The 24,865-nt window shown below is 38.7% G+C and overlaps 1 protein-coding gene across 1 annotated transcript in view; it reads left to right on the plus strand.

Moving 5' to 3' along the window:
- The window catches only part of CDK5RAP2 (CDK5 regulatory subunit associated protein 2), a 70,213-nt gene that overhangs the window by 39,718 nt on the left and 5,630 nt on the right, over window positions 1-24,865 (plus strand). The window contains 13 exon segments of the mRNA XM_071766657.1: window positions 1,489-1,753; window positions 3,139-3,255; window positions 5,359-5,953; window positions 7,688-7,920; window positions 10,530-10,578; window positions 11,126-11,310; window positions 12,436-12,561; window positions 16,887-17,003; window positions 17,732-17,921; window positions 18,139-18,260; window positions 19,602-19,850; window positions 20,915-21,165; window positions 23,466-23,612. Of these exon segments, the coding sequence (XP_071622758.1) occupies window positions 1,489-1,753; window positions 3,139-3,255; window positions 5,359-5,953; window positions 7,688-7,920; window positions 10,530-10,578; window positions 11,126-11,310; window positions 12,436-12,561; window positions 16,887-17,003; window positions 17,732-17,921; window positions 18,139-18,260; window positions 19,602-19,850; window positions 20,915-21,165; window positions 23,466-23,612 (2,646 nt within the window).

A 24,865-nucleotide genomic window follows, 5' to 3' on the forward strand; every position in this document is an offset into this window, starting at 1 on the left:
AAATCTCTTTTTCAAGTTCCTGTTTTCACTGAATTTCCAAATACTGTTTGAGTCATAGTTTTCCAGATTTCTCTCCTGTTTAATGACTTGCAACCTCAGTGTGATCCCTGAGTCAGTTGCTTTAAAAGCTTTCTTGCTTGGCCAGTGCAGTGTCTCTCTTGTTTCTTAATGGCTTTTATAAATTATTTCCTGTAGCCAATTGAACTGGACTTTGGGTAATCTGGGTGATGGATATGTCTGTACAGCAGCCCTGAGCCAGCTGGAAATTGTTAGCTGTTACTAGTTCAGTTTAGTAAGCTGGAAGATAGCAGGAAAATCATCCCACCTGGATTTATTTCTCAGCCTCCAAATGCTGCTGCATTCACATATGTACAAAAGGAATTGAGTTTATCATTAGGAAAATGGAATTTCTTCTTTATTATTTTTAGACTGTGTAAAGACTATAATTGCTAAGAAATGAATGTGGAAAGGTGTTTCAGAATACATTGGGTGGTAAAAGAAATTGGGGGACTTTTGATACTGGTGGAGCAAGTAAACAGGAAAAAAAATAGACTAAATCTATCTGAATATGCCATTATTGATTTTTCTTATTATTGCATACAATTCCATAACACTCATCAAAATACAGCATGCTCTTATCTTGTTGAAGATAGCAGTATTTTTATTTTTTTTTTCTTTGTGGTTTAAACAAAGACAAATGTGTTTTATGCAGTCTTCAAAAGGTGAGAGGTTAAAATGCAGTGACTTAAAAAAATTTAACTTCTCCCCCCAGCTCCAGTGACAGAAAGTCTCTTACAGCAGGAAATGGGAATCCTATGGAAGCAATTTAGAGTGTGTTTGTGAAGAAGCTGTTCTTGTTCATAATTTCTCTAAGGCACAAAAATTTCCTCTGTGGCTGATGCAAAGTTACATTGATTTTCTCAAAGGTGTGAAAGTGGGACTGGTAGGAGGTAGGGTCTGTTTGGTGGAGACAAAAGGAACAAAGGAAAATGTGTTCAGGAATTTGGGAAAAATCGAGAGGATCCTCAATTTGAAAAACAAAAACAAAACCAAAACCAGTTAGTGAGCTGTCAGACATTTATCATATAAATGAGGAGAGTGTGAAGCAGCAGTTTGAGAGGCCTGTTTGGGTGTGAAACTGTTTTCCTAGGGCATAGACAAATTCAGAGTTTAATAAGATGCCTACTGATAAAAAGCTTTTGTTAGTCAATGGTGAATTTGCTGTCCTGCTTCATGAGCTGGAAGCTTTTCCCTGTTTGGCTGTGGATGCAGAGCAGCAGTTACAGAAAACTGAAGCAGTGGGATAGGATTTTTTTTCTCTCATAGATATTTGTTTTTCATGATGCAAGGGTATTGAGATTGTCCTTTTGCAACTGCTGTGACAGCTGACTGATCTCACAGGAAAAATTGTATTTTTCCTGGAATGTTTCTTAGTACTTCTTTACTTACTGTTAGCCAACTCCCTGTTTTATTCTGTGCCTTTTTCAGACTGAATCTGCTTCCCTGCCCAAGAAGTCCCATCTGCCCGTTCTCTCAAGATCATGCAGACCATTAGGAGCTGAGCCTTTCAGCTCCTCTGTGCAGCAGTCAGATTCAAAACCACAGCCTTGTGCCAGGGAACCCTCTGAAGATCTGAGAGCATGTGAAGTACAAACCAAAGCATTGCAGCCACAAACAAATGGGGAGTTGTTATTGAATGAGTCTGTAGCTGACCTGCAAGAGGAGCCTGCAGAGGAAAGCACATCAGTCAGAGGTAAATAAAGAGTAGACATAATGACTTGTAATGCTGCTTGAAATAGTGGCTTCTTTTCTTGTAGGAGAAAGTAAAATCAAATCATATTTACATAGATACAGTGTTGCTTAATCTTACATTTTCTTGGGTCGACAAATATGTATAGATCCTGAGAAACACCTTTTTTTTTTTCTTTGCTGCTATAATATAAACCAGCTTCATATGGAATAGAAAATGCTGTGTATGTGTGGCATGAAGTATATAATAAATGATAATTTCACAGGGTGCCCCACACATGCAGCCATATATGTCAATGTTCAGGTAAATGGAAAGTTTTCTTTATAGTTGCCAAGTGGAATGAAAACTGTCTGTAATTGAGACAGGAGAGTATAACAGTACTGTTTGTTTATATTGCATAAATAAGTTTTTCCACTATTCCACTGCTCAGTCATCCATGCCAGTTTCCAGTGTGTCTGGGTTAATGTAAACTCAATTGTTTATGAACTAAGTGGATGGGCTGAGGATGACAAATTGAAGGCAGAGAACAAAAGGTATTCTAGAAAGATATGAAGTGGTAAAAAAAAAAAATGCAAAAATGCACTTAGCAATTAGATTAAAAACTGAGGAGATATATAAAAGATGAGTGAGAAAGGAGGTGTAAATATAGGAAATAAAGATTCAACCAAGTGTTAAGTGAGCCACTGTCAAATGCTGAGGTTGCAGAGTCTCTGTTAATGATAACGTCATTGTGGTAAGGGACAGATATAGCACAACTTGATTGCAAATACATCAGCTGATAGGACCACAGCAACTGATTTTAGTAGGTGCAAAATAAGAGTTCTGAGAAGGGCAGTACTCTTGAAATGAAGCAGAATCTTCTAGGTCTGCAGTGCTGGGATTTCTTTCCACACTGATTTCTTTACCCTGAATACCACTTGTACTGCACCCTTGGTAATTCTGAGACTTGATGCACTGAGCCACTGCAGAAGATTAATGATCTGTGCTCACAATGGTGAAACTTTTTAGCCTTTTCTCTAAGCTTAACATAAAACATTTAAAATTGCACTGAAAATTGAACATTAGGAAGGGGACTTGCAAATGTTTGCCTTCATCTGCTGGTAGGAAGCCTTTGTGATTCCCATTCTTAGTAGTTATCCCTCTAATTAGTTCAGGTATTTTAAAAATGTGCAAACACTGTTTCATATGACCAGTAATATTTGTACTACATTTTCAATAGTTCCTCCTTAGATGATTTTCCTGTTCCAAACTGTTTGCATTTGTGGGGTGGGATTTCCTCTTTTGTTTTTGCTTAGTATTTTTTTGTTTGTTTTGTTAAACTATCCCCACTTAATTTTTTTTCAGTCACTTACTGACTTCTGTTTTACCTTCCCTCACTATTCTCCCAGTTGACTCATTGCTCAGACTGGATAATAGTGAGGTCCAGGTGGAGTTGCCAAGTGTTGATCCAGGTGCAGGAGGCAAGAATGAATATGAGATGGAAAAAACCCAGCAAAACTATCAAGGTACAGCATTTATACAGTATGAAAAAAATAATAATAAACTCTAGTTTCTTCTAAATTGTGCAAAATTGTAAGTTACTGCAGGTAATTGTCTCCCTTGCCATTATTTGTGGGTTTTAAAACTTCTTTTCATACCTAGTAGGGATTAATTGCTCTAAGAATCCAAGCTGATCTTTTAAGGGTTATGCTTTCAGAAGGACCACAGGGATTTATGAGTCTAGTTTCCAGTAAAAATAATGAGTTGTGTGCCTAACTCTGATTTCTATTGCTAATGTCCTCACTTCTTAACTCTTCTCTGAATTAAATGTTTGTTACTTATTGCTTCTGCATCTAGTTATGAACTGTTCAAATGAAGCAACTGAATGATAGAATTTTGCTTATCTGAATTATTTGAAGGCATTCAGCTAGGTTGAAACCTAATGGAATCATTTAATGGAAATGAAATAGGCTTAATACTGTGTGTTACATGTTTCTGCAGCACCATTAGTCTTTTTGGGGAGGGCTTGAGTAATAACCTGGTGAACATGTTCTGTTTAGAGTACAGAGGATGTGGACAATTTTATAATTCTTTGTCACATCATTTGAAGCTGGTGAGTTGGTTTGCAGCACTGTGCTGTACGTTTGCCCTTTTTGTGTGTGGACACTTGTGTGCACAGAGAGCTTACTAGCTCTGCCTTAATAAAAGGGAAGTGTTTCTTTGAAAACTAACCACTCTTCTAATCAGAAATGGTTTCTTCCCAATTAACTATTTCCTGGTTTTGTTATCTGGAATGTTTGCATGAAACCAAGATTTAAGAGTTCATCTTGTATCTGGCTTTTTGTCCATCTGAGTCCACAGCCTCCTCTGACATCTGTGCTCCTGCAGCAGCCAACTGGTAGAGAAGGAGGAGAAGCTCATGAACTCCAGGGTTGCATCCCCACATTTCATGTCCCTTACTGAATCCATGCACAGGCATTTTCTTGGAAGCATTTCTATCCTGTGGTTCTGTCCCCTTTGGAGTGACACACGTAATGGTGTGCAGCAGGCTGAGTACTGCAGGAGCATCATCTGGCCTTAATTTCACATATTGATCACCCAATAATTCAACTTAATTTTTTTCCCTGCTTTTAGGTCATATTTTTTTTTATTCTCTTGTGCTTGAGCTTGACTTGGGCCTTCATGTACAGCTGGCTGCCCCTGAGATTTTATACTGATTTAGAGCTTGAACCTGGGCTTCAAATTCTCCATGGAAACCAATTTGAAAGCATTGAGACCTCTGCCAGATCAATGAACTCCCAAAAGAGAGGTTCTAATTCATAGTGATTTTTTTCAGAACTAATAGAGAGGGCAAATTTAATTTACTGGTAATCAGAAAGCAACCATTTTCTTACATTTTCTTAAGACACATACAGCCCTCAATATATGCAGAGCTATAAAAAAAGAATGTATATAGGAATATATTGCTTTGCTTGGCCTGAATCTGGGGTGTTTGTATTCCTTAGGAATGGCAAATGCAGCTAAGGGCTAAGATGATGTGCATGCCAAATGAGGGCCAGTAAAACCTTTAACACCAAACACTTTTATGGATTTTGTTTAGAACACATTTTAAGAAGTTAAAGCCTCCTTTTCTAATGCTACTTTTTTGTTGATAATCTTTTAAAAATTCACTGACTTTATGCTCTGGTTGGTTTTGTATAGATCTTGGAACTGAATGGAAAAAGAATAAAGAATTGGAAGTTTCAGGAAGCACCCTTTAAAGTCATAGCACCTACTTTTAAAGCTCAGTGCCTTATCTTTGAGATTATCATCTTTGTGGCTGGAAAGGTCTGGGTTTCATCAGTGTCTGGTTCAGGACTGCATGTAGCAAAAGTAATGTTCAGCCATTTGGGAAAAGATAGGGGGTGTATTTTGAAAATTGTTTATTTGGAAGGTGATATATTTGATGTGCAAGTTAAGTGCAAATCATAGAAAGAGGTCAAAAGTCAAACTGCTATTGTATAGTTCACAATTATTCTGCATTTTTATTCTGTTAGTATAGAAGTAAATGAATTCATTTTAGTGGTGTTAAGTATGGAATGCCAAATAAAGAAATATTAATATTCACATGCAAGCCTCCTGTTTTTCAGAAATGCAAAATCATCATAACATTAGCAATGTGAATATCCAGTGTTCATTAAAAGAGATAAATGAAGAGTTTTATTCCCTGGAACATGAGGACATTGACTCAGCCACCACATATTCAGGTTCCAAATGCCTGCGTTCTCCCAAATTGAATGTAACGAGTACAGATGCACTTGATGACTGTGAAGCCATAAATGATACAGAAGAATTGAAACAAAGAATTAATAATATGAAGTCTGAGCTTGAAAAGTACAAAATGTTCGTGTTCCATTTACAGACCTCTGACCAGCTCTTACTGAATGATATTTCCAGTGCAGTTTTGAGTGACATGGCCTTGCCCGTGGAAGGACACGTTGCACAAGTGCAGGACTCAGCTTTGCAGGAAACCAAAGCATTTTCTAGTGGCCCTCAGGATTATGAGATCCACACTGAAAACAGGAATTTAGAGCCTTCAACAGCAGCTGACACATGGACAGCACAAGACCTTCAGGAAGTACTATCAGCAAATGAGGCAGAACTTGAAAAAGAGCAAATTGCAAATAGACATCTTGATGAAGTGTATCATCTTCAGAACAAACTGAGAGAAACATCACCATCCAAGTGAGTAAAGCTATTACTGTTTCTGGTTCCTTTTGTAAACAGCAATACCAAATAACACAGAAGGGCAATATGGAGATAATTTTATTCACATAGGAGTGTGGTGTTGTAGTTAAATCAGGGTATTACAGTTCTGCATCACTCAGGTTTTTTTCACGTGACAAGTGCAAGGAAGTGGAACTTTTAAGATAGAAATATTTCCCTGGGCAATTAGCAAGCAGATTCATGGCAGCCCTTCTGTTTGTGTGACCACATTTTATGTATAAAATAAGTTTACACTGTAGTTATAATTTGTTTTGCAGTTCAGTGCCATAATGCCTTCTTTTGAAGGATGTGAAAATAGATTTATATATAGCAATTAATGAATGAAATTTTATAGAATGAGGTCATAAGCTTCAAAATCACTTATGGGGAGCTGGAATGTGTCCATCTTGTGTTTTGTGTGATAGGACTGGAGGAAGCCTTTTGACAAGCATATCTATAAATCAGAGACACAAAATGAGGTCCCATTAGACTAAACCTTTTAACTTTCACCACTATCATCCTTTTTTCCCCCTTCTAATCCTGTTACTGTCCTGAGGGCCTATGGAATGGCAGGAGGTATAACAGGAAGGTGTTCAGCCCCCTGAATTTCTTCAAAATACCTGAGTAGAGCTTTTTGGAGACACTGAGCAACCACCAACATGGACTGCTGTGTATCTCTTAGTATGACTGTCATAAAATACAGTCATGCTGCACAGTACTCATAAATTTACATACTTTGAAAATATACTTTATCCATTTTACAAAGGAAGATGTAACTGTGTAAATTAAGGAATGAGACAGTATGGGTTGCTGAGAAGTTTTTATGGTCACTGTCTGGGAAAACTGCCTGAGTCACAAGTGACAGACCCAAAAACGAGTTATGCATCTCTTCTGATACAAATGACAGTAAAAAATTTATAACAACCCCCACTGTAATAGTTTGTTTATTCCCTGTTTATCATTTGATTCTCTGCATCTTTTCAGATCCTCTCCCTTTTTCTCTCCACAAGTGCATGGTTCTGTAGGAAGCTCTCTAACTGTGATACAGGCAGTGGCAGTATAAAGGGGGTGTCTGTATTTGCAAACAGAGAATTGATCTGAGTTGAAATTTATATTCTGACTCGTGGAGTTCAAGAGTTAGGACACTCCAGTGGTTGTTATGGGCTTGTCTCCAGCAATAAACATGCAGGAATGTGCAGAATTTTCAGACTGATGTCCAATATTGTGCTCCTGGCAGGGAAGAAGGAACAGCTCCATCTGGCCTTCCATAGTGCATTAAAAAAAACAAACCACAAACAATAAAACCCCAACCAGTAAGGAAAAATTTGTGTATTCTTTGTCTAGTATTGTTATTGTTGTTGCTATTATTTTCATCTAAAAGAAGGTTCTTTTCATCTGTTCACTTTTATTTACTTTGACACCTTTGCATGCCATCCAGTTTATTTCCAAGCAGACAAACAACAATCACTGTAGTTTCTACCCATTTTATAAATGAAGCAGTTAAGTGAAGGATAATAACCCACAAGTTATGCTCATAAATCCAAAACTCAACAGTTAGAGACAATACATTGCTCATTGTGGCTCTGAAAGCATTTAAAAAGAAAATTGAGTCACATAAAATTATAGCTTAGGAATATAAGTTTAATTCACTATTTATATTTAAATGTTATTTACGATCAGAAAATTACTTTAAGGATAATTTCATTTTCTCAGCTATGATTCATTAGTTCATTCACAAGCTCAAGAACTCTCCTTTCAATGCCAACAAATTGAAGAGATCCACAGTGGTTGTGTCACTTACCATCAACATCTGATGAGCCTTATTAAAGCTTTTGAGGAACTGCTTCAAGCCAGTGATGTAGATTATTATGTTGCTGAAGGCTTCCGTGAACAACTGAACCAAAGTGTGCTGTTGTTTGAGAAGCTGGAGAGAAAATTCCTGGGTGGTAAGTAGCAGTATTTTGTGCTTCTTGTCTGATATATATTCATGTTCTTGAAATATGAAGGTTTTTTACATTTTTCTTCGTAGTGAAGAGGAAGCCTTACTTCTTGTTTGCTTTTAAATGGTTTATAGGGAGGACTGCCTTGGAGATAGTGTTCCAACCATGAGATTTTACCTTTGTAGTTGTCCTCTGTATCAACATCTTCAATTTTGAGTTGTTTGTCCTAGCACATGTGTGCTTTCACTGTTCAAAATATGTGGTTTGTAGCTAAGTAAAAGTTTAGTTACTCTTGAGCATTTACTATTTCAGGGAACAGCCCAGCTTTGTTGAGCCTGAGCACTGGTTATCTGCACTGGAGGGTTCTCATAGGCATGGTTCACAGCTGGGTTTTAAATCTATGTTTAACTAAAAAGAAAAAATTATAGGTTCCTGATGTTTTTCCCCTAAAGTGCAGTTGCTTGCAAGAAGGGTAACTGCAGTGCAGAGATCTGGGCTGTGCTTTTAGAGTGAAAGAAGAAATAATCATATCCTAGTGCATCTAGGCAGTTTGCTAAAGCCAATGCCTTTGAAGACAGTGCAAACAATCCTGGATTGGACAGTTGGAAGGTGATAACCATATTGATTTGCCCAGTATTGATATTTCTGTAGAAATAACACAATTTGAATTGTATACAGGTGTAAAATCATCTGTAACTGGATGTACCAAGAAAAAAAAGCCATAGACTTTATGGAGAAATCCACCCAAACACTGCTTGTAGAAAAACAAAATAAAGGGGAAGATAAAGGGAAAATCAGTTTGGTTCAGAAGGCAGAGGAGAAAAATTCCTTTCAGGGTTTTGAGTAGCTCATGAATTTAAGAGGCTGGGGTATTGCAAGCTGGTTTGTATTTGAGGGTTTCTGTGGGGCACAACTGCAGGACAAGACCACTCTAGAAGTCCACCAGAGATATGTTGTCCTGGTGTTAGAGAAAGCTGAGGACCCAGGAAAGGACATTGTAAGATGTACCAGTAAGAAATTGTAAATTATCAGTGAAAATTGAATTATTGTCTGAAAAATGGGAGCTCAGACATCTAAAATTGCTCTTGTCCCTTGACTGATAATCCCAGTTCCCTCACCTATTGTTTGACATCACTGTTAAACATCAAGACCTGCATTTTGCTGCCAATCTGGCTATGAAAAGCTTTGGGAGAGCCACACACTGCCATGAGAATTAACATGCAACCATGTTCTGTAAAATGAGCATCAGCTCCAATGTTCCTCTCCTGCAGGAAGAGTCTCTCATGCTCATCACCTTCAGTCCCTACTCTGAAGCAAGTCAGTGGCAGAGGGGTGCTAACACGAGTGAAATTCAGCAGGAATGACCCTTTCCTGTCCTCCCAAGTGTTGCTTTTTCTGACCCACCCAACTAGCAATACTTCCACAGCTGCAAAACTGACATGGTCAGCAAAACGGCTGAGGTGGCCTGAAATAGGGACCCTGACCCCTACGTCTGCCTGCAAGTGCCTCCAGAAGAGCACTTTGTTCAGGCCCAGCCATGCAATGATTTGTATCCTGCTTTTCATTAAAGATAGTGGCAGCATGTTGCAGTTTCAATTGCTCATATAAAGGAGTTGTATAAGAGAAAAAGGTGTTCTGGCTAACGTGTCATAGCAGTGTGATAAAAGACTGAGTGTATTCAATGATTCCGGTGGCTACAGAGATTCCTTGCATTACAAATGAGAAGACTGTGTAGTGAATAAACATTAAATGCCTTTAAAAAAAAACAAAACAAACCCAAACCAACAGATGGTATCCTATATACTATGAAAATTCACTGACAACCAAGACAATTCAATATATCTACCACAATGGTGTTGCGTTGGATCGCACATTAAAATAAAATGATGTTTGTAGGGTTATAAAGAACATCCAGCCTACTAAGAATTGACTGTAAAGAAGAAGCATAAACAACCTTCTGTCTCTGCATTTCCATCCTGACCTTCAGTTCATTCCCCTGAAATCTCAGCTGTGCAACTCTTGCCTGCCACTTTTGCTTAATTGCACAAAAATTTTAAAATAGGGGGAGCCAAGGTGACACCACGAAACTCTTTAGTTTCCTTTTCCAAATCAGTGTCTGAGGCCAGGTCTCCTGCACACTGATCTGTGCTTGCACTCACTCACAGTACCACTGAGAATACTGCAGGCAAAGCCCTGTCTGTTCCTTTATTAAGGATAACTGGTTAGTCTGACTCTGGGTGGACAAAATCCAAGTGAGATGGAATTGTTTTTATAGGATTTTTATTGAAGAAGTAATAGCATGTACCTCTAATGCTTTTGCCATACAGCACAATATTTTACATCTATATGCTAACTAAAACACCAAGGCTGTAAAATCTGGCACCTGGGGTACCTAGTAATTTTTTTGAACTACAGAGAAAGCTATTGCTTTGTTGCTGGGCTATAAACAATTTTGCTCATGCACAGCATTTGACATTAATGCACAGTGTGTTGAGTATCTGTTGGCTTCTCTAATGTCTCATTAATTTACCATTCTGTATTTAAATAGTTGAAGATGGAGGGGGAAAAACACCATTTTCAGTATCTGTTTTTAACCTGATATTTCTGCTTTGCAGGAAAGTCAACAGGTACAGAAATTACTTTGCTTTATGAACTGGCTCAAAGGTAAGAGTGCAACTGAGTGTTTATCAGACATACAGTTGATACATTTGTGATGTTTTGTAGCACAATTTCCACTGCTTTACTCTTTGGGGCAGCTCTGCTTCTGTTGTCTGTTTGTTAATACCCATTTGATATTAAAACATCCCTAGAGTACAAACTAAGGCTTTGTTCCCTCATCTTAGCAAAGAGCTGAGATACTGAGCAGCATCACAGCACCAGGATTGTTCCTCTCACACACAAGTGACACGTGTGCCATAACACCCACTGTGTGTATTCAGACATGACCCCAGTGGAGCTGCTGAGAGGGACACTCAGGTTGTTGTCACAGCCACCCCTCAGCCCTGACCGTGGGGGTGGCTCAGGGTCACTGAAGTTCAGTGTCATTGAACTTCAATCCCCAAAGCCCCCATGCTGAAGGTGAAGAGAGAGGATAAAATTCACTAATTTTACCTTTGACTTGTAAATTTGACACCATGCTCTCCTGTTCTTGCTTCCAAAGTAATAAAATACATTTTTCTTTAATTTTAAAACATCTTACTTGACACAAAAGGGATAACGAGAAGAACACCACAATGTACCAGCAGCTGAAGGATGGATCACCTGTACCATCTGCTCTTCATAGCTTGTCTGACTTTGATCTGTCAGAAAAGTCATCTCTGGGATCACCTGAGCACAGGCACGACCTGGAAGGACTGCATGGCACAGTGGCACTGCTGCCAAACAGGTTTCCCCCAGGTAATTTTTTTGCCACTGAAGATTCGCTGGATATTGGGAAAAGTGATAAATAAGACACAAAGGAACTAATTAAGAAATAATGAAGAATCTTTGTCTGCTCCAGCTTTCCAGTATCTTGCATAATCATTGCAATTTCAGTAATAAGGCTTCCTGAGATGACAACAATTGGAACTGTCTCCTGTTTGAAACAAAATTAGCTATGATATTTTGTGTCTTTTTTGTTTTGGAATATCATCTCTTACCATGCTCCAGACAGTCTCTAAACAGACAAGTTATAAGGGGAAAATAGATAATTGTCAAGAGATGAATACACTGAAAAAAGAGAGATTTTCTAATTTTATAAAAGCCAGTCTTGTGTTTCCTTGAGAATTGTAAGTGCTGCATAATTAATAAGTGGTGTCATGTTTGACCTGGATAGTTTCACTTAGCACAAGTGATGCTTGCAGTTGTTGGTTGTAGGGAGCAATGAAAATTTAATAGCTGAGGCAGGAGGCAGCATGTAGTGTTCTGGAGAAAAATATTGCAGAGTAAACCAGGAGTGTATGACATGGATAAACTGACAAATAAAGTAGTGACAGAACAGAAGTTCCTGAGTAAAGCTGAAACTTACAGCCAATGGAAGAAAAATCATAGGATGGCAAAGCAAGAAGGAAAAGGTACAGTAATGCAACTTGATAGCACAGATTTATTTATTATGGTATGCATTGTGTAAGGCAAATTGATATCTGTGTTACTCTGGTAAGCTTCCTATTGTTATAAAGAAAAATGTTTGCTATTGGTGCATCAAGCTGCATTGCAGAGCTTTGGATTTGTTTCCTGGGTCGGGGAATATTTTCACTGGATAAAATTGTTGCTTCCAAAAGGTTTTTTTAAGAGAAATTTTAAAAATCTGAAAATTGGATGGCAGTTTAAGTTGAAATGTAAAATAGGAGTTTTCACTAATTGCATGGCATGGGCACTGTATGGAAAAAAGACTGTTGTGGAGCTGGATATAATGTCTGCTCATTTGAACAGCTCTGTATCATTTTTTTTGGTATTAACACACATTAGATTTGACAGGAGCACACAGTATAAAGGAATACAATCATTTACTCTAAGTAAGAAGTGGTCTCTTGGTTTATTTAGAGTTACTAATGGAGCATCTGCAAGAAATTAGAATCCTGAGACAACGTTTAGAATACTCCATAAAAACTAATGAGAGACTGAGGAAGCAGCTTGAGAGACAAGTAACAGACAAGGACCTAGAGCAAGGTAAAAATTCATTTCATGACACATCAAATGCTTCAAGCCTGGGGGATCAAATTCTGCTGGAAATGGTTTGTAGGGTTTTTCTTCATAAACAGCACCCCTTCATAGTTGGAAAATGGCTGAGTACTGCTGCCTCTTGAGCACCTCCAGCAGACACAGCTTTTCCATGCTTGTGGGGTGGCATGGACACAGAGTGCTTCTGCCTTGAGTTCACTGCTTGAAGAATCTCCAGTACCAATGCACAGATCATTTCTGGGACACAGGTCCCACACTGCCTCAGCCCTACAGTTGCACTCCTAAGAGAACAGGACTGCCAGGTAGCTTTATGACATTTGATGATACTATGGTTAAATTTAATTCAGAGAATTAAAAGAAAGACCCTTCTAGTTCTGTTATCAATAAGCAGTTTGGGTTTTGAGGGTGTATTTACATTTTTTTATATCACTATTGGTATCAAAGTCTTGGAGTTGAGGGTGTTGTGCTCTTTTAATCCTCTGCCTTGTCCAGCCAGGGGCAGCTGCAGGAGAGGAAACCCATTTATTTTATCAATATCATTTCAAGTGGGGCCTGGGCCCAGTGTGAGCAGAGGAGAAGATGCTTTGCTCTAAATTGCCTTCCTGCTATTGATCTAAAGTAGGAATGTTGTGGAATGAGCTTTCCTGTCCCCACTCTGTGTGTCAGCACAGCACCACTGCTAACAGGGCTGTTGAAGATGCTTTCCCTGGCATTTTATGACTGCCTTAAAGCCAGCCTGTGTTTACATACAGGCACAAAGTATCTGCAAGACAGAGCCTGCCCAGGCCATGGTGCTGAGCTTCTCATTGGAACTGATGGGTGTGATAAATGTGTGGTACACAAAATGACATCAGGAGTTTTTAATGAGAAATACCTGGCAGAAACTGATGGAAATTGTAACATAGTTGGTTTTCATTCCAAACCCTCATTTAAAGCAGTGGATGAAAAGTACTAAAAATATGCAGAGTCACTGCTCTCTGTTGTCAGTGTTCAGCATCTTTGAAAGTCAATCTCAGAGTTTAAAACTTTTCACAAATGGGGAGCCAGACTTCCACAAGGGATACTTTTGTAGCACCTTTTCAACCTCACTGTACCAGGCATCTTTTCCACACTTTGCTCTGCTCTTGCTCTCCTTCCCACATTTCCCCCCACTGGACAATTGATTAATATGCAATATTACTCAGAGTGGAACAGGCAATAAATACACACATGCTTTCCTTTTACTCAGTTTCACCAATATTGACATTAGATTCATTATGGTTTTACATCATCCCCATGATCCATTTCTGTTGTTTAAATGGAGACTACCTGCAAATGGCAGTTTGCTTTCAGGGATAATTTACAGTGATGGAAAGGTGTATAAAAAGCATCTATTTCATTCATGAAGTATTTACACTGCTGGAAAGGCACACTGCTCTGTGGAACAACCACACTGAAACATTTCCAACTCTTTTACAGCTTCATAAAGATTCTGGCAAGGGCATCCATTAATGCAGTGAAAGTATATTTTCTTTATAAACTGTCTTATGCCTTCCATCTGTCTTGTTGCCTTAGTGCATCTACCAATGCGTGGAGGAGAAATTTGGATAAGAAAAAAGCAACCACCTGTTAGAACAGCTCCTTTTTATTACCATGTTCTTTCAGTGCTTCCTATTTATCTGTTTTGAAGATCTCTTTCATGTTTTCAGATATGTGTGTTCTCTCTTCTAATAGTGATGCTACTTTTTTCCTAATAGAGAGGCTTTTTTTGTCTTTCAGTGTAAGAAGTAGTTCCTAAGAGAGGCTGAAGCAGATTGTAGCTCTGGGACAAAATAACTCAAAACCATTTTTTACTTTTAATTTAGTATTTTTAGTTTGTTTTCCTTTAAAAAAGAAAACCAAATTGTAGCATACTTAGTGGCTGATGAGAGCCTGTTAAATTCATGTGGTCTGGAGTTTGCTCTGCTAATTAATACTTAGACTTTTTTTTGTCTGAATATTATATGTGTGTATATACACACATCTGCCCCCTATTTTTGCTGTGCTTTTTTGTAATGTTTAGACTTTCTAGAGTATTTAAATGCCTCTGGGCTTCTAGTATTCTATAAATGACTCAAGTACTTGTAATTACTACATCATTCCTGTAGAGCTGAGGTTTGCAGTGCAAGCAGAACTAAAATAATTGCTTCAATCATTTCAAATGTTAGGCTTCAAAATAAAATCAAAAGTGCAGTTTTGAGTTCCCCAGGTTTCAACAATTATTCACAATATTCAATTATTAAGAGCAATTAACATTAAAAGGGGTTTTTGTTTGCTTTTTTAAACTCCTAAGTAGCTGATGTGTCTCCTCAGACTCCTCATTTTTCAGTTTGCCTTTGTTTTGCTTTTCCTAGGAACAGAGATTTCCTTCCTGTTTGCTGGGATTTCCAGTACTTTCTATCTCTCAGTCAGGTTTTTCCTTTGAACCCTTCAAGATACACTTCCTTAGCACCTTTTTCAGCACAAAACATAATGAAAACTCAAGTGTAGGCCAATCATAGGCCCTGATGCTCCACTTTACTCTGGTTAGATGAACTTCTGCATCTATGGAGAGCATAATTGATGTCAGCAGGGCTCTGCACAGAAGCAGAAGTCTCAGTAGTGGGTCAAATTGCAGGATTGTGGCCTTATTACCACTGGCTCTCCATTATCCCTTGGTATGTGAGATAAGTGTTAGTTATACTCTGAAGCCTTTCCATAGAGCTGTGATAGCATAACTTTTCAAATAGGATAAAGCTGGGTGATGGGCAATAAATTAAATTAGAATCAAGATGAGACCATCAAACCTTGCCACTTCAAGTTGAATTGCTTTGTTAAAATCTGAAAGGAAAAAGCCTTTTGAGTTCACATAGCTACCTCAACTCTTTAACATATAGATAGTAAAATGCCATTAGTGCCAGGCTTCTGGAGCCTTTGAGTCTTTCAGGAACGACAAGAGGTGCAAATCATGGCACACTACATCCCAGTTAGGTAGTGGGTAAAAGCTTCAGTTGGGATTACAATAAAATGAGATTACTCAGAGGAAGTGCAGCACATCAAATCAAATTGAACTGCCAGAGCTGAAAGGCATCCTCCTCAAACATTCAGCTAATTTTTTTGCCAGCTGGTTATTTCTCTATTAACCAAGGAGTTGAGACTCATGGAGTTATCTCAGGCTTTAAAGCGTAGGAGATACTGGGGTACCCAATGAACTGAAAAATACTTTTAATAGTCATGTTAATTCTAGTGGGTCCCAAAGTGTTTTACTGACTATAAGCAGGTTATAAAGGGCAATAACAATTACTTGACTTGCATTTCAGAGGCAGCAACCTTGAGAGTGGAACGTGGCAGTTTTCAGAATGTCCTGTAACATTTCATACACGTGGTGTGGGATGAGCAGCATGGACACAAATCATCAGGAGGATTCCTAGGCTGGAATGGGACAGGCTGGATACACAGTTTAACACATTCATGTGCCTAGTGCAGTGAGATCCTCAGAGCAGGGGTCATCACCCTTCAGTTTCTAAAAGTTACAGATGTAAAACCAGTGCCTGTTAGCCAGAGCTGCTCATGGGGCACTGGAGAGGAATCTGTCTCGTTGGAGGACAGGACAGACACCTCATCCACAGAGAGGTGTGGAGGGGACACATGGTGTGAGTTGCTCTCTGGAGGTGTCTGTTTCTCCCCATGACTACTTAGAGTTGATCAACACTGGCTCTTATCTGAATTTGAGATATATGAATTTAAGAGGGCTGAATCTTCATCCCTATCATAAATGGGTTCTCAGTTTATAATCAGAAGCAAAGACAGAGACTCCAGCCTTATGTTCTAGACTGGTGTGGCAATAAAATAATTACCAGGCTATTTATGTTACTTTCTGCATTACCCATCATGGATTATTTGGTAGAACCTTCGTGGTCCTCTTCAGTGCTGTCATGAAATAGAACAGAGCATGAACAGAGCAGTACTGAAATGATGGCAGACCTCCTACAGCTGGCATTAATTTCAAAGAACAGCAATGGCAGAAAATAACTCATGCATTTTGGAATTTTACCTGATAGCTACAGACTGCCACGGATAATTTTGCAGTTTTTCTGTAATGGTTGCCCAGCAATGAAAGAGTTGTGATGTGGGGCTTTGGATTAATTGGCATTAACCTGAACTGCCTCTTAGTCTGTAGGGATAACTTCAAACTATAGAGGGGAGAAATATCTTTCATAATGTGGTTTTCTGTCATTTTTTTTAATTGTTCTTGTCTGGAAAGTTTAATGACCTAGAGATGACTCATAAATCATCTTTTATGCATGTATTTGTAGGTTCTGCAAACATTTTTATCCATGGCCCAGAGCAGCACAGTTCCCTGACTTCTGAAATACATTTCCTGAGGAAGCAAAATGAAGTTCTGAATGCAATGCTAGCAAAAGGATCCAGAGGTAAAAACATAAAATTGTGCTTTACAGGACCAGACTGCAACTCCTTCCTGATCAGAAAACAATAAAATATAAAGACTCCATTATTCCCCCCCCTGAAATTCCATGATCAACCATAAGCATTCAAAATGTGGCTGACAATGATGAAGAAATAGCAGTAATGCTGCTTCTCTCTTTAATTGTAGCATTTTCTATTTGATATTCACTTTCATATTTCCATTATTTTTTTGCATTGCTTTCTTTTTATATATTCTTTTTCCTCTTCCCCCATGCCATTTTCTTGCTCCTTTTCCCCCATGCTTCCATTCTGAAACCCTCTCAATGAAAAAAAAGCCAAAGGATAAAAGCCATACAAGAGCAGTACTGTGGAAAATGAAACCATTCAGTACAGAAGAGTTGCAAAGAGAAGCAAACGAATCACACTTCAGTTTAGAAGTCTGGTACAGAGCCCTGACTGGACAGGCCAGGTCATCATCTTTTTGGAAACCCTTTAAAAGAGAACAGACCAGAGAGAAGTGGAACAAAACTTCTACTTGGAATTATTTGCAATTTGGGGGTTAAATGTTGCTTGTTACAGAAAATGCATCCAGCAGAAGTTGTTAGAAAACTGCAGTATTGAAATCCTAACACTCACAAGAGCAGCTGTTATTTTTGACAGTCTGAAGAAGTTAAAAAGCAGAGTTTTAGTGAGCCCTGGGCACTGCAAATACCTTCTGTTTCTTCTGTTTCAGACAAGCAAAAGGAAAACGAAAAGTTAAGAGAATCTCTTTCTAAAAAGAATGCAATCATTGAGCATCTTCATGAGGATTATGAATGTGTCAAGAAGGAAAATGAAAGGTTGCAAAAACAAATTGGCCAAAAGGAGGATGAAACCAGATATCTGACATGTCAGATTTACAGCAGTCGTAATGAATTAAACAGGTATTGATTCTGTCCACATTTAGACATTCATTTAGAGAAGAAAATTGTCAATGTGACAAGTATGTGTTCAGCCATAGCCATTAACATTAATGAGGTGCACAGATATATTCAAAAGGCAAGGGAAGAATTATGGAGGAAAGGGGAATGGATTTTATATATTTTGAAACAAAAGATAAGAATTTAATTTTTAACTCAGTCATTTATTGGGATTTAACAGGTTGCAAACAGAAATTAATGTAAAACAACATCAGCTCTCTGAGAGTGAGAAGGTTCTGCAGTCACTCAGAACTGAGATCAAGGTTTATGAGAAGTTGGAAGAAGCAAGAAGGAAGAGGACAGGTATGAATGCACAATTATTTCTGTACCCTTGGCTCTTGCAACCCCTCCCTGTCTGAATATGATCCTGTCAAAGGATAGCAGGGCTAAATCACTGTTCCTTAGTTTCTACTCCTATCTCCTATGCAGAGTAGAACTGACAACACGATGATAAAATGCTGCTTTTTATTTAGGAGTGTAACTGCAAGGCTGAGATGTGTGATATGTTCTGAGTAGGCACACCCAAGTTTCCTTCACCTTTTTAGCTAAGCTAAACCCACAAATAGTGAAGATTTAGTGGCTCAGGCTAGGTTAAGCTTCCTGGGGATTTTAGACATTTCCTTGTCATCTAAATACATGCAGCTGCAGCCTCACAGGTGGTGCTGACTTGGGTAGCTTGTGCTTTCTCCTGTCTGAATGTGAGGGCTGGGGGGAAGCTGGCACAGCTTTCTGAAGGAGACTCAGAATACCCTGAAGGTGAGGGGTAGGAATGAGACTCAAGTGAGTTCCTACCATTTTGAAGAGCTACCCCACTGCACAGCTGTTGGTAGGATTAGGTCAAAAAGTGGACAGCTGTCCATTGCTGCAAACTCCTTACAAGATCCAGCACATTTCCCACTGGAAGGTCTTGTAAGGGTTTAGTTTTTATTTCCTGCTCCTGTGCTGTCACTGCATTTCGTGCCGAGCTGCAGAAGAAGAGCCCTGTTGGCACAAGGCTTTAAGCCAAAGTTGGCCATGGGGTGGAAGTCAGACTCCTTGCAGAACTGGTGATAAAATGAGAGAGCAGCAGCATCCTTCATGCAGCTGAGCCCCTTCCCACTGTCAGGAGAACAGTTTGGCTTCAGCATGAAAGAATACATGGAGTTGTTTGTGTACTAACCTCCTGCTATGACAAGGTGAACACCACCCTTACTTTTTCAGGTTCAGATTTGTTCCTCTTGTTGCCAGGTGATCACTATTCTTCTTTTTCTTCAGAGTATAAAATCAACCTCCTGATTCTACTCCCCCCGTCTTCTGCACTCCAGGATTACTCATTTCTCTTCCTTTCCCCAGACCGTGCATTAATGCACTTCAAATTTTGTAAATTGTCTTCATTCTCTTTTTATTTTTTTTTTTTGCTTTTGGCATGAAACTTATTAGATTTTATGGACAAAGTGAAAAATAATTTTCAGCTCTTTAAATCTTTTGAGGGTAGAAGCAATTAAGAGATGCCTTTTTGTCAAACCATTATCTTAATGCTGTTTGTAGTTAATTCTAAATATTGAGGATAAAGCTGGCTATACTTTACTTGCTCAGCATTCTGATAATGGCTAATATTATTTTAATTGTTAAAGATGTTAAGTGTTTCTTCTTCAATTGTCTCAGATCCCAAATGTGATGCATCAGAAGAATTCCGAAAAGATCAGAATAATCCACTTGACCTACAGGAGCTGTTGACTGAAATACAGAGTCTGCGAGTGCAGCTTGAAAGGAGCATTGAGACAAACAAATCTTTGCATGAAAAATTAGAGGAACAGCTTTCAAAAGAAAAAAGAGAGGAAGTGAGATCCATTTCAGCTGTCAATATCAACCACCTTTTCAAACAAGAATCTCAGCATTACGCAGGAATGAACGGTACAAAAGCTTTTGTTCCACTGTAGAACCTGTGCCTTGTTCTTTAAAGATGCTCTGGAAGCCTTACACAACATCACCTCTGAGTGGTGGAGCAGTGCTTGGGGAGGTGAAATGCATACTTACAGCCTCCACCTGGCTCTTCCTTTTCATGCCAAAACAGTCTTTTCAGGCAGGAAGGATGCCTGCATTAGACTGCCATAACTTTTGCTTACCTGGGGGTTCTTTTTTTTAATGCAGAGCTCTACAGCCTTTGCTATAGGTGCCTGTGTATTTCTCAAAGTATGATCAATAAGTGCAGTAAATGGTCTTTGTATAAATCAGTTGTTCCCTTTTTGCCCTTGAGGAATATTTTACCTTTATTTCAATCACTGTTAAGTGATGCTGTTTTAGCAAATACAGGAAAATATAGTGTTTACACTCCAGGCTATATTAGTGTCCCAGTATAGATGTACATGGGATCCAGAGGGCACAGAAATGCTCTCCCTTGATGCTAAAGTTCTCTGCATAGTAGCAGCTTTCCATACTCACAGCATAAAGCTCCTACTGCTTGTACAAGCACTGTGTAATGGGAACCAATAATAACCATGAGGTTTTGGGGGTCTCTGCAGTTTTCTGAACGTGCCTTCCTACCTCTTGTACAGCACCCAGAGCAAGCAGCATCAGCCAGAGGATTAATGTGAGAGTTCATGAGACACAGGAAAGTCTTTTCCCACCTTATTTCTTTTGTGGGTCCATCATGTCCAATCAAAATCACATTTCAGATGAAATACATGAACTTAACTGTGCTCCTGTACAGAAAGATGCAGAATGTAGCAGATAACATTTTTGGGTTGCTGCCAATCTCTGTGCATTTTATACTTGAATACTAAAGCTCAGTCACATGGTGCCTTAGTGGGTGTGGAACAGCTGTTGTGGGGGACACAAGGATCCCCAAAAACATGGACATTGCATTTCACTTGCAAAACCAGAAGTATCTTAAACGTTTGTGTTCTCAGTGCCCCGGACTTGCTGTTTAGCACAAGTCCAGTCCATAAAACAAAATCTGAACTATTGTTCTGTCCCAGGTACACACTCAGCCTCTAAAGATGATGCAGACAGCACTTCCCAGGGCAGCAGCTCCTCATCCTCCTGCACCCCTCGCCTGGTGCCCGGGCACCGCATGTGGGCAGACAGGAACGGGCGCCACGTCCTGGGCCTGATCGAGGATTATGATGCCCTGAGGAAACAGATTTCAGAAGGGCAGCAGGTCCTGGCAGAAATGGAGATTCCTTTAAGAGAGGGCACAGGTACAAAACTGCAGGAGCCTGGAATAAAGGTAAGCAGTAAAAAAGCTGCTGGGGGGGTGGTGGATATTACTGGGAGGTTCAAAATGTCTGGGTTACAAAAGCAAAGAATTGGGTTAATGGTGCAGAGACACCGTGAGTGGAGTAACTGTTGAGACACCTCAACCCTGACAGTCAGGACTCAGCTAGATGTGGGCACCTGTTTGTGATTCTGGGTTAATGAGGCTATGGATAAATTAATTAATTCAGGTTCTTTAATAAGCAGTCTCACTTTTACTTGCAGCTTGAAGTGAAGTGAAACTACTTGCTTTTACTATGGAAACTGGTGATTGTTACACTGGAAATGATAAAACAACAAAAAAACCCAGATAAAATGCTAAATTAGTTTAGAGAAGTGTTAAACTATGGGTATGTGTCAGTAGCCTAAGGATAAAAATAAGGAGATTTTCTTGTAATGAAGGCTTAGGGTAAACCCAGGAAACATGAGAGAGTTAAAAGCAATCTGATACACAGCTGATAACGTTCCTCACCTACTTGTATTCAGCCCTTTAGGAACACCAGGTGATAACTGTACATTGATGAATGCTAATGAGGGCTGTTTCATTTTAGGGAAGCTTTTAAATATTTTTTCACTTCTCAGTACCAGTTGAACACTTCAGTAAAATCAGCATCCAGTCTAGAAACTTGACTATCTCATTAATGATCTAAAACTGTCTTCTAAGACACCGTGTGTCATCCTTTCTACATAGGGTGTGACATCAAGTCATGGTGCTCTATCTGTAGTCTTAATTATTCTTAAACCAATTAAATGTTTGCTTTGTGCTGAATAATGCTGATCCTTTTGCTCTGGAATCAGGAGATATGTTATCCTTTTCCTCTGGAATGAGGAGAACAACTAGTGTTTACTTATGCTAATATTTTCATATTTAATGTTGTTAATTTCTGGACCCAGTTAATGATAAGCTATTTGGGGTGGGCTGATAAGACAAACCTTCCTACAGGCTTCAGCAAAAGGGAAGCAATGATCTGTGCATGTCCTTGGCAGCTATTAATGAACTCAGAAACCTAAACCACAACAGGAAAGGTATGGATCAGGCTTTAGAACAACGTGCCAGAGTTAAAACCAGTGAAACTCAGGAGTGAAAGGGGCTCAGAGACACTGTAACTGGAGGCCTTCCTAAGAACAGATTATGGGAATGTTTGAAAAACTACATGTGATGCTTTCCTGCCTTGGAGTGGGGAAGAAAACAAGGTGAAGGTCGTTTTCCACCTCTGTCATTTTGTGGTGTAAAAACCCATGCTCACTGCTTTTCAAAATCCAGCTGGTCGTAACTGCAGGGGTAACTCCACACTACTTTTTTTTCTCATTATAATTATTAAAGCTATTGAAGATGCAGTCTTCACCAATTCTGAAATTCTTTTTGTGGTATCACATGTGTGCATACACAGTAAAATGATGTCTGAATGACACTTGAGACTCTCTGAAGTATCATATATTTTCAAATGACCCAGTTAAGATACAGATAATGACTGAAAAAGCAATCTCTAGCTAAGTTTTTAACTTTTTTTTTTTTTTTTTTTTTTTTTGGTTTAAAGATGAAAGCAGCAAGTTTCAGAATTTGCAGTTTCCTATCAAGCTTTACATCACTGGAGTTTCAAACTACTTAGCAAACAGGGTGTTTTATGTGACAGGAGGATTCTGGTTAGATAACAATGCTGAAGAAATATTCAAATTATTTCCTGCATGGGGCAGGAACTGTGAATGCTTTTTTTCCCATTACCCCTTCTGTATCCCCATTGCTCTGCCAATTCATTTGCTCCCCTTGCATTCTTTCCCTCTTTTATTTTATTTATGCAATTTCTTCAATTTGCTTTCCTCATCTGTCAGCAGAGAAAAACATTTTCTGTGTGTCCTGATAGTTATTTTGCCATTAAATGGAACAGTTTAAAGGGTCTGCTAAGAAAGAAACATCTATATTGCTTAAATTGATGTCTGTAATCATTTGACTTTCAAATAACATGACATGAAATGCAAATGGAGAAAGAAGAGAGTTGCCAACAATTACCATGTGGCACAGCAAATCTAGTAAATATAATCCATTATTAATCATGGTTATTGATTAGGATAAATCCCCACTCTCCCTGAAATTCTCAGATAATGCATAATTCAGCAGTCTTTGTAAACTAACAAATGAGCTTTTGTGGCACACAGTAGCTGTGTACATCATCTCAAATATGCAATCATACCACCTGGTTTAAACCAGTCATTAAGATTACATTTTCCTAGTGTTTTAAGCATAAAATATAACATGTCTCTAATCCTATGATACAGGTACCAGACCAGACATCCCTGCTTAGCTTTTCCACAAATATTCACACAGTGCAGCAGATTTTAGAAGAGGCTGCACGGTTATTGAAGCTTCTCTGGAGAGTTTCCCTTCCACTGAAAGCTGGACATGGTACTGCTCATGGCACTCAGGTACTCTTATGTTTCATTTTGGGTCTTTTGGGGGGCTTTTTTTGGTTTTTGTTTTAACTGTAGTGATGTGTCATGGAAGATGCACCAGTTAGGAATGTGTCATTTGGGGAAATCTTTAGAAAATCATGAAGCCAGGATGCCCAGCCTCTGGTCATATGGATTCCAGGAGCTGGTTAGCTCTCAGGCTGGAGGTGTGCTTTCTGTCTTCATCTTATTGTATACTGAGGTGTTTATTTACAAAATACTTTATTACCCTGTTACATGATATTCAGGAACCTAGGCAGGTGGCAAACATTCTATATCAACAAGAAAAGGTTTGGACTCCCTGTTACAGAACTAAATTCAATTTGATTATGTATATAATAGTAACAACAGGAGCTTCAGCAACTTTGATGTAGTCTGAGCTACATCTTCCTTTTACACTTTTGATGCCTAAGCTGCAAAATAGGATGATTTTTAAAAAACGTGACAAAACCCTCAGACAAGTTTTATAACATTTTAACTAAAAAGGGTTGCACTATGCAAATGAATGGAAGTAAACTGAATGAGGAATGAATTATCTATATTGTCATAATACCACCACTCAGTAATGAAACTTTCAAACTCTGGCTTTAAAATAAATCTAAAGCGTTTTCAATTAGGTTTTTGTTTGTGTTTCTTAAAGGAAGCAGGCAATTGCTAGAAAATAAACAACTCTAGGAAAGTAAACATTTTATATATAATTTCAGTAACATTTTTGTTATTTTCTAGCATCAGAAAAGCAGTAAGAATGAACTGTTATCTAATATACTTAGTGTTTCAGCTCCCTATGCAAGATGTGTATGTGACAAATGTTTCCATTTCTGTCCTTATGTATATATTCTATATGCATAGCTGTTAGCCTGGATTGTAGGATCTGAACATACCACACACACACACACAGAGGTCTTTCAGTGTGTATGTGATGTATTTAGTGCTTTGTTGTCAAACCAAATCTAAACATTCTTGATCTGGATCAGTCGCTTCTCAGAATCTGACCTCAATGTGTTGGGGGAATCTGAGTTCCCAGGACTGTACCTAATTAGAGCCTAAAAGAATATTTTCCAGAGTTTGTTATCCAACATTCTGACATCTTAAGGACATTAAATTGCTTCTGATGTCTTAAATGCAGTACATGAAAGAATCTCTCTTGAAGCTTGATTCTAAAAGATACTGAGCACTCACTGCCTTGTCATCAGCCCCACAGGAGCTGTGAGTAATCAGTTCTTCTAAAG

This window comes from Heliangelus exortis, chromosome 22, assembly GCF_036169615.1.
Source record: "Heliangelus exortis chromosome 22, bHelExo1.hap1, whole genome shotgun sequence".
Lineage (NCBI taxonomy): Eukaryota > Metazoa > Chordata > Aves > Apodiformes > Trochilidae > Heliangelus > Heliangelus exortis.